This window comes from Ptychodera flava, unplaced genomic scaffold (assembly GCF_041260155.1).
Source record: "Ptychodera flava strain L36383 unplaced genomic scaffold, AS_Pfla_20210202 Scaffold_72__1_contigs__length_606033_pilon, whole genome shotgun sequence".
Lineage (NCBI taxonomy): Eukaryota > Metazoa > Hemichordata > Enteropneusta > Ptychoderidae > Ptychodera > Ptychodera flava.
The window spans coordinates 1-17,179 of record NW_027248394.1 but is presented as its reverse complement, the minus strand read 5'-3'; the positions used below and the strand labels follow the sequence as shown (position 1 = coordinate 17,179).

The following is a 17,179-nucleotide window of genomic DNA, read 5'->3' as shown; positions in this document are numbered from 1 at the left end:
TTTTTTGGTGAAATTCCTGTATTTGTGGAGAGGTGACAAATCACAACTTTTGACATCATTTGTCAAGGTCACATTTTGACCATTGTAGTAGCCCTTTTGCCCACCTTTGCCACCCCTGGCATTTTTTGGTGAAATTCCTGTATTTGTTTAGAGGTGACAAATCACAACCTTTGACGTCATTTGTCAAGGTCACATTTTGACCATTGTAGTAGCCCTTTTGCCCACCTTTGCCACCCCAGGCATTTTTTGGTGAAATTCTTGTATTTGTTGAGAGGTGACAAATAACAACTTTTGACATCATTTGTCAAGCTCACATTTTGACCATTGTAGTAGCCCTTTTGCCAACCTTTGCCGCCCCTGGCATTTGTTGGTGAAATTCCTGTATTTGTTGAGAGGTGACAAATCAGAACTTTTGTCATCATTTGTCAAGGTCACATTATGACCATTGTAGTAGCCCTTTTGCCCACCTTTGCCACCCCAGGCATTTTTTGGTGAAATTCTTGTATTTGTTTAGAGGTGACAAATCACAACCTTTGACGTCATTTGTCAAGGTCACATTATGACCATTGTAGTAGCCCTTTTGCCCACCTTTGCCACCCCAGGCATTTTTTGGTGAAATTCTTGTATTTGTTGAGAGGTGACAAAATAACAACTTTTGACATCATTTGTCAAGGTCACATTATGACCATTGTAGTAGCCCTTTTGCCAACCTTTGCCACCCCAAGCATTTTTTGGTGAAATTCCTGTATTTGTTTAGAGGTGACAAATCACAACCTTTGACGTCATTTGTCAAGGTCACATTTTGACCATTGTAGTAGCCCTTTTGCCTACCTTTGCTACCGCACAACACAGTGGATAAAAGTCACTTATCTTTTGGATCAACACTATGTACACATATATCAACGATTTTCCCCGTGTTTGAACCATAGGTATAGGACTAAGTTTACACATCTTCATACCCTGTTTAAATCTTGAATCACAGTAAACTTTACTGAGATGGCATAGCAGGGAAAGACATGCCTGTATGTCCATAAGTAAAAGTAGCGAAATTGTAAGAATCATTTTTATATTTTTCTGTATTTTACCATCCTAATCAAAAGTGGTACTTAGTCTAGTTGCACCCCACCTGTCAAAGGTGTGTGAAATGTGTAACTGTGAACAAAGGTGTAGGAAGTATTATGAGGTCAAATGTTGTACTTCGCCATGTTTGTTAGGTACTTTACCTACCCTGTCAAATCCCTTTTTGGTACAGTGGTACCTATATATAACAGCTGTCTAAGCGATATCGAAAACCGGTTCAAAAGTCAATGAAAAAGTGTTCAATAAACAACATCAGTGACAATGTTTTTTCTTTGATATTAGTTTCACAATTTGTTCTGTTATATTTTCTATCGACGATTTTCATTTCTTACTAATCATTTAGACTACAACTTCCCACTATTGCCTTCGCCGCCTGACCTATCATTGCTGCTCTGAAGTCAAATTCACTTAGTCTCGGGCCTTCCATGGTTATCACCATCAGATCATTTAGATCAGGCATAGTCACTTAGACAGCTACGTTTCGATTTTGTAATCCTGTTTTGGTACTGAACCCACGCGCTCACACGGGACAGATGAGACTGGAATCACGGCTGCAATTATGGCCAATTTGCAATAATCTGGAATAAGTTTGCAGACCGGCATAAAACTATTATTTTTAAGTTTGCGTAGCATTAACTTAAACTTGATATTCGACTAGGAGATCTTCAGGGTTTACAATTATGCATTGGGCGCAGCGGAAAAAAAAAAAACCTTTTTTTTTTGCAATAACGACGAACTCTATTGAACTTGTTACATTTTTTGTTGGTACAGACTTGAAGGAAGACTTGAAGGAAAACGTGATTGACAGGATGTAGGACAAAATATTGCTAAATTATGAACATTTTTATCAGCAAACAATTTATTTTTAGTCCTGGATAAACTTCACATTGAAGGGAAACTACGTGTGCTCATGTCTTTGTTACAGAGACTGCGCTTTTTAATGCGTATCGGACTACGCAGACGTCATTTTACTTTGCGTACTTCAAAGTAATAACATGCTTGAAATACGCAGGATTTTGCGTTAACGGAAGCTCTGTAATAAAACTATTGATAATATTATTAAAATTTTACTTTTTCTCAGTATTTTTTGCAAGACATGGATATATTTGTCAACATATTCATAAAAAAGTAACAGGTCCTCGTAACGCCAGCACACGTACGCCTTTTCAATAAAAAAGATATCGATTTCAAGGTACATTGTCTGTGCTTTGTCTGTAAAACACGTCCGTGACTGTGTTTTTAATATTTTGTTGGGCAGCAAAATAGACGACAGTCAACGCTGCCTGTATTTTCATTGTAAATCTCTGAAAATCACAAGTTCAATTGGAAGGTGACTGCGTGTTTGTACGTACGTACGCTGTTTTGAGGTCTCCTCTCCAAGTCGCTGAACTTGACATATTTTCACAATGTCAACCGGGTATCTATCATAAACAAACGCATCTGCAACCCTCATCCGTTTGTAATCACACATACATAGCTTGGACCGTTGACTTGAGGCACCTCCATCCTTGGACAGACCATGAAGTAATCGTACAGCGTAAGTGTAACTTTCATGTGTAAAAAAGGTCACGAGCGTTCATTGGCCGTACGATCAATTATGTCAGCATATCTAATAACGTTAAATCATGGCTCCGCCCTCGGCCCCGCTTGGCGGCTACATTCAAATTTCGCAAACGGCCCTAAAAGATCCCGGATGCTGTCGATTCCGCTAAGACAGCATCATTTCATTGGCGATATATACCTTCTCGCAGCCTCAAACTTCACAAATTTTCCGTCTAAGTGGCCAAAACTGGGTAGATTTGATGGCTGATTTATGGACTTGCCAACACCGGGAGAAATTTTGAGAATCAACATGCAGAAGTGAAGAAAACGGAGGTAATTCATGGGTATGTCAGTTTACTGTCGAGTGGAGCTGGCTACCTTCTCATTATATACACTGTGTAGTAACTCTCGCCGTAGACTGAACCTGGGCAATGGTAACTCTCGCCGTAGACTAAACCTGGGCAATGGTGTCACTTGTATATTTTGGCATAGATTGTGAAACTGTATGAGGGTTTCCAGAGGGTTGTTCACATAAGCACATTACAATGTGTAAAATATGACTTTATTAATCATAATCATAATTTATTCATAATCATAATTATCAAAACAATGGAGTTTCCAGATGGCATTTACACAAAGTAGACGACGTGTGTAAAAAAGTTTAATATTCTGTAACATTCATATTAATAATTTATTAATATTCATAATTATTTTTTATGATAATAATAGAAAAAAATCACCACAAATTATGCCTACTGGACCTGTGAACAGAACAAACAAAATTTAAAAAAATTGCCAAAGTTACAGCTAATGGATCTTTAAATATCGGATATTTAAGCTTACTTTCTAGTTTCGAAGTTTGGCGTCCACAATATTTCTGTCATACATAACAATCTCAATATCGGGTCTAATATCGGTATTAGACGACACAAGAATGACTTGCCTTCTGTTGCGGCACGCCAGGTTTGCCAAATGCCGATATTTTACCTCAAGCTGATATATATCGGCGATTTTTTGGACTGTAATAATCGATACTAGACCATTGTATAATGACTTTGCCTTGCGTCTCGACACGCCGGATCTGTGAAATCACAGATATTTACTTCATATTTATTGGAAATTGGGACTCTAATATCGATACTGGAATGACTTGCCTTGTGTCTCGGGCACGTCTGGTCTATGTAAAATTGCCGATGTTTATCGGCGATTTCGGGACTCTAAGATCGATTCTGGTCGATTCTTGACTTTCAAATCGCGGGTAAATATCCAATATATATCAGAGATTTTACCACCTCACAGCTCTTGACAGGCCCCGACTTCCTCAATCCGACTCTTACTTCGATACTAGACGATACCATACTTGTCAGATTGTGGGTAAATATTAGATGTATATCGGGGATTTCACTATACCTTACAGATCTGGCCCCGCTGTCTGGCCAAGCCCGATTTCTGTAGTCCGACTCTATTAACTTAAATTATACGAGCCTAGACTTGCCTTAAACTGTGGGTAAATATCCTATATTGGAGATTTCCCCAATTCACATATTTGACCAAACAATTCTAATTTCGATATTGTGCTGTCCAGTAGCTGTAAATGTTGGATGTCATATAAAAGTGCAATGTCGCGGTGTCATGGAAATCTATTTTACCTCGACATACGCTAAACAATAACTCTTTTATGACCACAAGGAGATACATGCTTAACAAATGGGTAGCATATTGAATAGCGCCACTACTCTCGCGAGAAAAGGTGAGGTAAGGTCTTTCGCCTGGATGCATTACCGATCAGTCTGTTCAGTTTTATTTGCGAATTTCACGTTTTGCAAATCTCTTCAAAGAATAAATTTCGTATCTCTGAATAATTTTGTTTAGCAAAACGTTTGGGTAAACTTCTTTCCATATAGTGAAAATTACTGGCCCGCGTCTTTAGAAACTGCAGGACATCTTTCAGGAATTACTGGTCCAGCATGAAAATAGCTGGTCTCGGGCCATCGGGTCAGCGTGAATTTCGCACGCTGGGTATGCAACATTTTCCTTATGTAATCATCCCAGGGTCCTGTCTGGAATTTAGGTATTGATGATAGGAATTCACTCGTATACTGCCTTGACAATAGATGTCACTAGTACAAGTTTCTACCTGTATCCTTGATACTTAGGTATCAATGACGTAAATACATTGAATGTCCCGGACAACGGAGTTTTAACCAAGATTTAGGAAAATTCATAACGATCATTAACCCTTACAGAGATTTGGAAAGTTCAGCCGTCTCAATCACTGACCTTTACACAGATTCCAAAATTACAAAAAAAAACATCAATAAGCCAAAGAAAGTTTAGTCTGTAACACTCCCCTCATTTCAAGGAATGCGTCCCGCATTCAAGTATAAAAAAAAAACTTTTAACATGCAAGTAATTATAATTTGATAAAGTGAATAGATACTATAAAAATTACATAATTGATCAAATGTTTGGGTAAGATACAACATAATTCAAAAATAATAAAACCCATGAAATATATGTAAAGGCTAAAATATACTTAGATGGTATACATACATATAGTGTAAGATTGAATGTATATCATGAGACTGACGTATTTCCCTATTCTTTCATTCTTAATGGAGGGGTCTAGGAAGTAATTCAATCGAGACATTTGGTATTCAACTCTTTCATCCTTTTTGAAAGGTAAAAAACAACTTCTGATATAATATTTCTAAGGTTGAACTTAATTTAACTTATATTAGGTAAGTCTGTGTCTGACCTCAGTCAGCGGTACACACCTTGAAGTCAACACCTTCAGTCGAAGTATTTCTAATTTTAGATCTGAATCCCAACAACAAGTAGTGTTATATAACTCGCAGGGTCAACGAATTGGGTCATTTCATCCATACACTCGGTCAAACTGGAGCGCTCCATTTTCATAAACAAACACACTATGATGGTTCACGCGAAGTCAACTTCTTTTCACTCATTCACCTAACCACAGTTCCGAGGCAACCCAATGTAAAGTTAACTTGTCTAACATACCTGGCTATTACGGGTTTGTCTGCTATTTTTACAGGATGTCCCTTAAGAAGTTCCAACAAAGTGTCTTTCAGGTTCTCAGCATATTCCCATGTATTTTCTTTATGAAATAACCCTTTCACTTTACAAAATACATGTCATTTACCATTTCGATACCGGCTTATCAAAACGTTATCAACTACAGTCACAAAAATAAAATGGTTATTGGAGGCAGAGTGTGTATTTATCACTGATTTCTCAATTCATAGTTTCAAAGAATGACAGCTTAAACTATTCCCGTCCTTTTGACTTCGTGTTGCTCCCTTTTTGCGGGGCGTCAAAGTTTTCATTTTCTCTTCTTTTTTTTGGAGAGCTATTTACTGAACGCAGAATAGAAATCAATACAAGATAATTTCTCGAGGTAAGATATTCATTTAACCATCAAATAATTACCACTCACAATACACATCGTTTTCTGTATAAACAAGACTCAAATCAATAATGTCTCGGCTGCTATACGTCGATGCTTCAAAACGTGCATCCTCAAATAATATAACACATATAAAATCTTCTCTTATATGAAGTTCTCCATTACTTCGTGTACACAAAGAGTCACTTTTACTCGTCGTGACTGTATAAAATTCCCTTTAAATCTCTTAAATTCGGCTTCTAAATAAACTCAAAAATACCAAGACATTATTCTCAGTACCGTTTACACAGGCAATGCATCAATTACAGAAATACGTTTCGCATCTGATTTCCATAAAACATTAAACATATGAATGATAAAAGTAATTAGCGAATTACATGACAACCAAAGGAATACAAGTTAATTCAATAGGTAGTATTACACTACACACAAACAATTATTCTGCCGGCCTCATAACATGTATACAGTTCAATCCTTCAACCCATGACTTAATATCGAAATTTCTCATGTTTCGAAAGTAAGAAACGTTTGTAAATTTGCTATACGATAAAAAGCGCTCTTTGATAACAAAAAGCAAAGATAATCTGTCATGAATTCCGATCATACGTACATAACAATCGGCTAAACGCCGGAAATGATATGTCTTACCTTATAAGTTATTACACACTATTTAACTTTCCCAACAAAGAAGAGATCAAAACCATTTCAATAATTATACCATAACCGAAAAATACAATAAACATCACGAGTCTTCGTGCGAATCGTTTGTTTGCTTAGAGTTCATCGAAAATTAGTCAGTTATATAGAGTCCTGGATTGATGCTTCGAACGTCGATACGATACTCACGGATATCTTCACTGAAGAGGCCGGTGATGTGCGCGTCCGATCGTTCTTCGCTGTCCTGTTAATGCTGATTGGTTTTCACATTTCGTGGCCACATCATCGGTGTTCTTAGTTGTTCTGAGTCGTTCCTCAAGTTGATATTTTGCGAACATCGTCTGCTCCCTTAAGTGATTTGTTGAGTTGTTAGTGTCTGTCATGTTTCACAGAATCGGTTCTTACCGGAATCTTATATCTCGTAGTCGAATTCAAAGCATCATTTTGTCGTTAACGGGTCATGGGTCGTCGTCATGGTAGCCGGCTGCCGGTTCTTGGACGGCCGTAGTGTCTTCCATAATGAGTTGTCAATACTTCGCTATGTGAGCTAGGTATTGATGATACGAATTCACTCTACTGCCTTGACAATAGATGTCACTAGTACAAGTTTCTACCTGTATCGTTGATACCTACGTATAAATGACGTAAATACATTGAATGTCTCTGACAACGGAGTTTTAATCAAGATTTAGGAAAATTCGTAACGATTATTAACCCTTACACAGACTTGGAAAGTTCAGCCGTCTCGTTCAATGACATTTAGACAGATTCCGAAATACGAACACAATATCAATAAGCCAAAGAAAATTTAGTCTGTAACAGCCTAAACTCCGTGTTTAGCTGGAGGCGAAATAGCTGATCATGAAGCTCACTCAGATTCCGGTGTTCCCATAGGGTACCAAAATATCCGGTTGTTGTTGTTGTTGGTCTTGTCGTTTGTATTGTTGTTTCTGTTGATAGTGGTCATATTGTTATTGACCAATGAAATTCAACGAACATACCGTAACTGTATTGTAAACGTATACGGTATGTCCTTAGAAACACTACAAGGATGCTATCATTATGTGACCCGATGCAACTCTCTCCCAACGTACACTCTTCACCTATGTTGGGAGAGAAATTTTTAAATTCACTTGTCACTAAATCCTAATCAGAATTGAAAAGAAAGAACAAAATCACAATGAACATGTTTATTATCATGATAGCCATAAGAGGAAAGATGCCAAATAGGAGTCGAAGTCAACTTAATATCTAAGAGAATGTTCAAATACACTAGGAAAACTTTAAAATCTTACAAAACAGAAAAGCCTGAGAAAACACGATTGGAACTAATTTTGGATAATTGGATGGTGAAGTTATGTCGATTTAATCTACAAATGTTATCTCATGTGCTTTTCTTTTATAGTACACTCTTGTTTTTTATGAGTAATTGGCGATATTGCAACATTCAGCTATATGGCACCTAAAACGTTTGAGAAATTTGCAAAATATGAAAATCCAATTATCCCAAATTAGTTCCAATCGTGTTTAAAACAAGATGGAGTCAGTTTTGAGTTTTCAACTCACATTTTATTATTGCATTAAGCGCTTTCGCAGACAGTAATTAATTAATTAAGCAAAATGAACTTAAAATCAACTAAAAATAAACAAAAAGTGCACAAAAATTTTAAAAATAATACAAGGCATGCACCACCACAATTTGAATATTTCTGGCCACATTTAAACTAAACGATGCAAAACAACGAAATGATAAAAACAGTGGTTTTAAGGACAAATTTCTAGTACTGATTTTCACAAAAAAGCTTAAAAAGTGACTTTAAAATGATTTAATCGAAAAAAGTAAAAAGCCGATTCAAAGCTTCCGTCAACGCAAAATTCTGCGTCCATCACCCATAATTACTCTGCAGTACGGAAAGTAAATTAACGTCTGCATAATCACATACACACTGAAAAAGACGCAGTCTCCGTAAGAAGGAAATGAACACACATTATTTCCCTCCAATGCGTAGTTAATCCAGGACAAAAAATAAAATGTTTGCTGATAAAAATGTACATGATTTTGCAATATGTTGTCCAACATTCTATCAGTTATGTAGCATCAATTGCTTCTTTCAAGGCTGTACCAATAAAAATGTAAAATGTTCAAGAGAGTTTGTCGTTATTTCAAAAAGATGTTTTTTCCGTTATGCCCAATGCATACCTGTAAACCCTGAAGATCTCCGTGTCGAATATCACATATTTAAGCTAATGCCACATGACATTTTGAAAAAAAAAACTATAATGCAAATTAATCCCTATATGCCAAAAAATCAGACCTCAGCTCTATTCGCTTGCCCAGAATTAGATGTGTGCATAATTAATGAGGTAAAGCGTATGTTGTCATTAAAGGTCTCCCATCCTACTAAATACAAAGGATATAGCACTTGTGGTTACTTATTTATGGACATAAACATATATTTTAGGTAAAAGGTCATCGAGGTCACATGACATTTGGTCAAAAAATTTCTCTCCTATAGTTATCCCTATATACCAAAAATCAGACATCCAGCTCTATTGGATTGCTCAGAATGAGATATGTGCATAACTAATGAGGTACAGTATGTGGTGTCAAAAGGTGTCCAATCATACCAAATATAAAGGGTGTAGCACTTGTGGTTGCTGAGTTATGGACAAATATGTATATTTGAGGTCAAAGGTCACCGAGGTCATGTGACATTTTGTCAAAATAATTGTATTGCTATGTTATCCCTATATACCAAAAATCAGACCTCTAGCTCTATTGGCTCACTCAAAATTAGATATGCGCATAATTAATGATGTACAATATTGGGCATCATAAGGTGTCCCATCATACCATACATGAAGGGTGTAGCACTTGTGGTTACTGAGTTATGGACAAATATGTATATTTGAGGTCAAAGGTCACCGAGGTCATGTGACATTTTGTCAAAAAAATTGTATTGCTAAGTTATCCCTATATACCAAAAATCAGACCTCTAGCTCTATTGGCTTCTCAAAATTAGATATGTGCATAATTAAGAGGTACAATATGTGGCGTCATAAGGTGTCTGATCATACCATATATGAAGGGTGTAGCACTTGTGGTTACTGAGTTATGAATAAATATATATATTTTAGGTCAAAGGTCATCAAGGTCACATGACATTTTGTCAAAATATCCGAGATATCTGCGTGAACGGATGGACTCATGGATGGACGAACAGACGGACATGACCCAATCTATAAGGTCACTGGACTTCATCCGTGGGGACTAAAAATTGTGTCACTGCATCCTTTTTGCAATATGAATACGATGAGAAACTAAATTTTTATTTTTCGTGGCCCTATACATGGGAGTCTATGGAGATCTGCCTTATACATGGGAGTCTATGGACGTGTAAACTAAAAATATGCAAATTTCACCATGATTTGCCCAAATTTGGGAAAGGTCACTCCTATGCACTTTCATACCAAGTTTCAAATCAATCGGACTTGCAGTTTCAGAGAAGAAGATTTTTTGACCAAAAATGGGAGAAAATTACAAAAAAATTCATGAAAAATAGCAAGTCCAAGATACTGACCCAAGATGTGCACAATCATTTCAGGTCAGCCCAAAGTACTTACATGCTAATTTTTCATGTAATCTGCTCAGTGGTTATTGAGTTTTTTCAATTTTGACTCTTTTTACATTTTTTCACTTAATTTGCATATTTTTGGCAATGACAACTTCATTTGAACAAAATCTCACCTACAGCCCATCATCCATGTACACACCAAATATCAAGATGAAATGTGCAGCGGTTTTGGAGTTTTTGATGTTGACGGACAGACATACAGACATACATACATACAGACAGTTCCCTAGCCTATAAGAATAGCTTCCATTGCCATATATACGTATGGCTATGGGAGCTAAAAATTGGTGTTTGACTTAAGTATAGGTGTTGTTTTAAACTGTAATTGTCCATCACATAGAAAATAAATTTGGGCCATTGTCTAAAAAACATTTGCTTTGTTCACACACACATCACATGTACTTTCTCAAAGTCCACAGTAAATTTTCAATAAAAAACAGTTTATTCAATTGTGTGGAGAGACTGTAAGTCAACAGTGCATTATAATCTATGAGACTAAATATAGGGCCTAAGAAATCTTACCCTCTTCCAGTTTGTTCCATACTCTCGTCAAATTTACAGATTTAATTTGAATTACGCAAAGAACTACATACAATATGGTGAAAATCAAACTAAATATCATAAAATGAATAAAATGATATGGAAATGTTGTGTGACGAGAGACAGTAAGTCAACAGTGCATTTTAATCTATGAGACTAAATACAGGGTCTAAGTAATCTTACCCTCTTCAAGTGTGAAAACCAGTATATCGGCAAAAAAAAATTTAATATGAATTACGCAAAGAACTACTTACAATATGGAGAAAAAGAAACTAAATATCATAAAAATGAATAAAATATTTATGAGTAGCTATTCATAAAAGTCATACAATATAGCTTTCATACTTGTCCCCTGTAGAAATTTTAAGATAACTTTCTCATTAACTGTAAATGCTGGCTTTTTCAGCATAAACATCATGATACTAAAATGTTTTGATATAATACTGAGTGACTTGCGCATATGCAGTCGATGTATTCATAATATGAGAATCCACTTTCAAGCATTGTGATGTTGACACTGACATGCATGCTGTCTGACCAGCCGTTTTGAAGGAAAAAAATTGACCAAATGTGAAAAACAGCCTAAAATACAAACTCGTGGATTTCATCATAATATGAAAAAATTTTATTTGACGCATCCGTAAGGCCATACTAATGCTGTCTGACCTGAACTCATAAGATTTTTCACAAAACACGACAAAAATTTCCTTAAAATTACAAATTTCATCACAATGAGGATAAATCTCTATAAGGTCCTCCCTGCTGACCAGTACACCTCAAGTCAAAGGAATTATAGTTTGGCAGAAATACCCCAAAATTACAAAATTTTCCATACTCATATGCTGCAAAATTACAAAATTTGTCATAATCATATGATGCATCTACACACCAAATATCATGTCTGTAAGTACGGTATGCTGTTTTTCAAAATATTTGAGTGAACAGACATCCTTTCAAACGGACAAAGATAGATACTGGTACATACAAACATATTCAAATACATACCTTGACACACAAGTCATTGACAATGACACAGTCCCCACTTGTTAATGGGTACTTTAATTACAAGTTCTCTGAGAGGAAAGAGTCCTCTTTATTAATTAGGTCTGTGATTAAAAATATGTTTCAAATAAGGACATCAATACTATAATAAGATAATGACTGAATGACCAGATAATTACATTTTAATGAGTTTTTATCAATATTACATTTTTTGGCTTATTTGCATATTTTTCAATGATAATTTTATTCAAACTAATTCCCTTTGGAAGTTCAGAATGCATCTAAACACCATACACATTTAAATGAAATACAAAGTGATTCTCAACACTCTGCAATCAGACTACCGGTACTAGGGCATTTTTAAATAAAGATATTTGATTTGATATTAGGAAAACTGTTGACATTACACAAATGGTCACTACTCTGACAATTTGGTGCCCCTGTCAGGAATGTAAGATGTATAATAATAAGGTTATCATGAAAATACCGCAAAGGATGCACTCGGACATTGGCACCATGCATCGCCCTCCGCTTCACGTCGGGTGATATGCTGCGCCAATGTCCTTGTGCATCCTTTGCGGTATTTTCGTAATAACCTCATCATACAAAAAGGAAAACTTGTCCCCAATATACCGGGGTACAATGTTGCAACTGGCAAGTTTCATCACAATTTAAAAAAAAAAAGGACAGTGTGCTCACATTCAGTTTGAATTGGTCCACTCAGGAAATATTTAAACCAGAAAAACAAGAATGACAAAAGCAAATAAGGTCTGCAACTTAGGTACTGGAGGTCATCTTTAGGAACATACATCAACTTCTATAGCAATAGGACAATCAGATGCTACATACATAAGCAGATGTCAACAAAAAAAATAGCCAGAAAAGGCTTGACAAAAAGTAAAGGTTTGAAGAGTTGGGAGATAAAGAGTGGTAAAAAATGTACTAGGGATCTGGTAAAAAGTAATGCTTTCTCATCAATCTTCTAGAGCCTACTCCCTTCTGAATATCAAATGTTCCACCCCTTCGTGGATCATAGTTACATAAGGCCAGATGGCAAAAAATGTATTTACAACATTGGGATTTTTTAATTAATGCTATAAGAGCTATCATTCCAATGTAAACGGCACTTAAATTAGTTACAGATGGTGAAATGTCTTACTTTGTGGGTGGTGATTACAACATCGAGAATTATCGTGGATCCAAATTTCTCACCAGTTCTTATGTGTCTTACATGCAAAAGTTGCAAAAATTGGTTGGCAATGAAAAACTTTACCTCAGCTTTGTTTTCTGGATCACATTTTACTACAAATCGATACCAATATGATAACATTATGTTCAAAGCCTTTCAAACTGTCTCATAACATATCCTGGGTTGGTGTAGGTCATTTAAGGTCACAAACTGAGAAATTACCTAAATATAAAAATTTAGGGGTTTCCCAACACTTTGAGCAGAAAATTTATACATCCCTCGGGACTTTTGTACCAAATTACAAAGCTATCAGACAAGTAATTTGAGAACAAGTTTTCTTGATGAAAAATGACAAAATTGTCTTAAAAATACAAATGTGTATGTTTCAAGACAACTTCCACACATATAACTATTGTCATCCCTGGACATCTGTAGACCAAATATAAAAGCTGTCTATCCAGGGGCTATAAAATGAAATATTTTTTTATGATTTTTTGACCAAAAATGAAAAAAATTGCCCCAAAACAGTAATATTTCCAATTTTGTCATAATTTCAACAAATTAGAAGAGTAACACCCTAGCAAACATCGAACCCAAATTTGAGAGAAATTGGGCTGGCAGTTTCAGAGATGAAGAATTTTTACTGAAAATGCGGAAATAACCAAAAAATTTAGCAAAAATACAAAATTCAAGATATCTTCACGATATACATAAAACTGTATAAGGTCTACCTAAGGTAATTGCAGTCTAATTTTCCAAGCAATCAAACCAGTGGTTCTTGAGTTATTGATATTTGACCATTTTCACATTTTTAAGCTCATTTGCATAATTTGGGCACTACGAACTTTATTTGAACAAAATCCCATCTACAGCCCACAGACCATCCACAGACCAAATACCGTGCTAAAAAGAGCAGCAGTTTGTGAGTTTGAAGTTGACGGACATACTGTACGTACTGGTACGTATGTACATACTTACATACATACATACATACAGTACATACAGACACCACCGACTTCAGCTTATGATAACCTCACATTGGTATTTAGAACCAAATGTGAGCTAACAAAACTGATGACGGTTATCCTCTGGACCTCTAAGATCAAAGAAACATAGGGCCAAAGTCCCTGAAGCTACTATAGACATGGATACAAAATTAAGTATTTCCTGACTCTATAAAATTATCTCACTAAGATCATCCTAGGGACCTGTAAACCAAATATTAAAGCTGTCTGACAAGCGGTTTGGAAAAAACAAGCGACCCAACAGTTGACAGAGCTCTGCAATGTTATGTAGAGAATAACTTTTTGTGACACATGTACTGATGAAGAAGTAGATATCTTTGATAGCTCATTTCAGGATGGCCTGGCCAAAAATGGCAAAATTAGCTGCAAAAAATACAAAATTGATGATGTCATCATAATTTCAATATATTACATTAAGATAAAGCCTAGGAACCTGTATACCAAATATCAAAGCTATCAGATGAGTAACATTTTGAGAAACAAATATTTTGACCAAAAAATTGCAAAAATTGACCAAAAAATGAAAAAATTGAAGATATCATCAATTTCAATATATCACACTAAGACAAACCCTAGGGACCTGTATACCAAATATCAAAGGCATTGGACAAGTAGTTTTTGAGAAACACATTTTTTGACCAATAATGGCAAAAATTGCACGAAAAATACAAAATTGCAGATTTCGTCATATATTCAATATACTAGTATTATATTTAGTTCATCTGTAGAAACCTGTATATCAAATATCAAAGCTGTCAGACGAGCGCTTTTGATGAAATAAAGTTATGACCAAAAATGACAAAAAATTCCTTAAAAATACAGATTTGCATATTTCATCACAATTTGAACAAATCTAAGTTGGGTTATCCCTAGGTACCTGTATACCAAATAACAAAGCTATCTGACCAGCGGTTATGAAGAAGATTTTTTAACCAAGACGCCTTTTTTGGTGCTAATTTGCTTATTTTCAACAATATCAAAAAAAAAAACTCGTTTCTCAAAATCATATTTTCATCTACACAACAAATATCAAATCAGTAAGTACTGCGGTTCTCAAGATATTTGAGTGGACGGACGCCTCACAATACGGTACATACATACCGTACATGGTACATATACATACCGGTACATACATACATACATACATACATACATACATACAGACTGATGCCGGACGGATACCCTTCCCAATAGCTTTTATAGACTATACCGGTAGTCTATAGTAGATAATAAAGCATTCTTACAAGCAGTTTACAAGACGAGATCTTAACCCTTTGATGAGGACAAATGTCCCAAAATAATAAATATGCAAATTTCACCACAATTTGAGCAATCATCGTTATGAACCCAGGTAGCAAATTTCACAACAACACTTTTCACATTTATACTGTATGATATTTGAGTAGAATAACATGTAAGCCTTGAGAGAATTATTTGAGTGCAAATGTTGTATTGTAAACTTGACATGTGGTACGATACACAAATGAATCAATCTGTACAACGTAAGAGTACATGTATCGATGATATCATCAAACTCTTCACATTCCTAAGGCTGAGATGGACCATTAAGTGGAGAAATTTGTGACTCATAATGATAAGACAGCCCTTTTGTGTGAATTATTTACCACACTCAGTCCATTTGTATGGTTTGACACCAGAGTGGTTCATCGGTTTGACACCCGAATGGATCAGTCTATGCTTCGTAAGATTGCCCTTTTGTGTGAATGCCTTGCCACACTCTTTGCATTCATATGGTCTGACACCTGAATGGATCAACATGTGCTTCGTAAGACTGCTCTTTGCTGAGAATGCTTTACCACACTCTTTGCATTCATATGGTTTGACACCCGAATGGATCAGTCTGTGATGCCTGAGCTCGTCCTTACGTGTAAATGCTTTATAACACTCTTGGCATTCATATGGTCTGATGCCGGAATGGGTTAATCTGTGCTTCTTTAGATTGCCTCTATCTTTGAATGCTTTATCACATACATCACATTCATATGGTCTGAGGTTTGAATGGACCACATTATGCCTACTAAGAGAAGTCTTGTTTGTGAATGTTTTACCACACTCTTTGCATTCATACGATCTGAGGTCTGAATGGATCTTTGTGTGCTTCGTAAGAGCACCTCTATCTTTGAATGCTTTACCACATACTTCACACTCATATGGTCTGAGGTTTGAATGGACCACACTGTGTACGTTAAGACTGCTCTTTTGTGTGAATGTCTTACCACACTCTTTACATTCATAAGGTCTGAGACCTGAATGAATCAGTTTGTGCTTCATAAGATCGGTGGTACGTGTAAATGCTTGATCACACTCTTTGCATTTGTGGGGTTTGAAGCCTGTATGGGTAAATCTGTGCCACCTAAGAGAGCCGCTATCTTTGAATGTTTTACACATACTTTACATTCATATGGTCTGAGGTTTGTGTGGATCACACTGTGTCTCATAAGACCGGCCTTTTGCCTGAATTTCTTACCACACTCTTTGCATTCATGGGGTTTGACACCTGAATGGATCAGTATGTGCTCCGTAAGACTCCTCTTTGCTGAGAACGCTTTACCACACTCCTTGCAATCATATGTGCTGACACGTACACCAGAGTGCGTGACTTGATGTGTCCTAAGATGGCTCTTTTGTGTGAATGTTTTACCACACTCTTTGCATTCATATGGTCTGAGGCCTGAATGGATCAATCTGTGCATGTTAAGATGTTCATTACGTGAGAATGTCTTACCGCACACTTCACATTCATGTGGTTTGACTCCTGAATGGATCAGTTTGTGCGGCCTAAGATCACCCTTGCGTGTAAATGTTTTACCACACTCTTTGCATTCATACGGTCTGAGGCCTGAATGGATCGAACTGTGCACCATAAGAGTTCTCCTGTCTTTGAATTTATCACCACAAACTTCACATTCATACGGTCGGAGGTTTGAATGGGCTAATTTGTGTGTTTTAAGATGGACCTTTTGTGTAACGTTTTACCACACTCTTTGCATTCATATGGTCTGAGGCCTGTGTGGACCATACTGTGCGTCATAAGACTGTCCTTTACTACGAATGTCTT

General features: G+C 36.2%; 2 protein-coding genes across 2 annotated transcripts; both read right to left on the bottom strand.

Annotated features, from left to right (window-relative positions):
* Nucleotides 1–15,717: 15,717 nt before the first annotated feature.
* LOC139128820 (zinc finger protein 92-like) lies at nucleotides 15,718–16,392 on the bottom strand. The gene has a single exon (XM_070694530.1). The coding sequence runs from the start codon at nucleotides 16,390–16,392 to the stop codon at nucleotides 15,718–15,720; it is 675 nt and encodes a 224-aa protein (XP_070550631.1).
* Nucleotides 16,389–16,985, bottom strand: LOC139128819 (zinc finger protein interacting with ribonucleoprotein K-like). The gene has a single exon (XM_070694529.1). It carries the CDS (start codon nucleotides 16,983–16,985, stop codon nucleotides 16,389–16,391), a length of 597 nt encoding a protein of 198 aa, XP_070550630.1.
* Nucleotides 16,986–17,179: the final 194 nt, after the last annotated feature.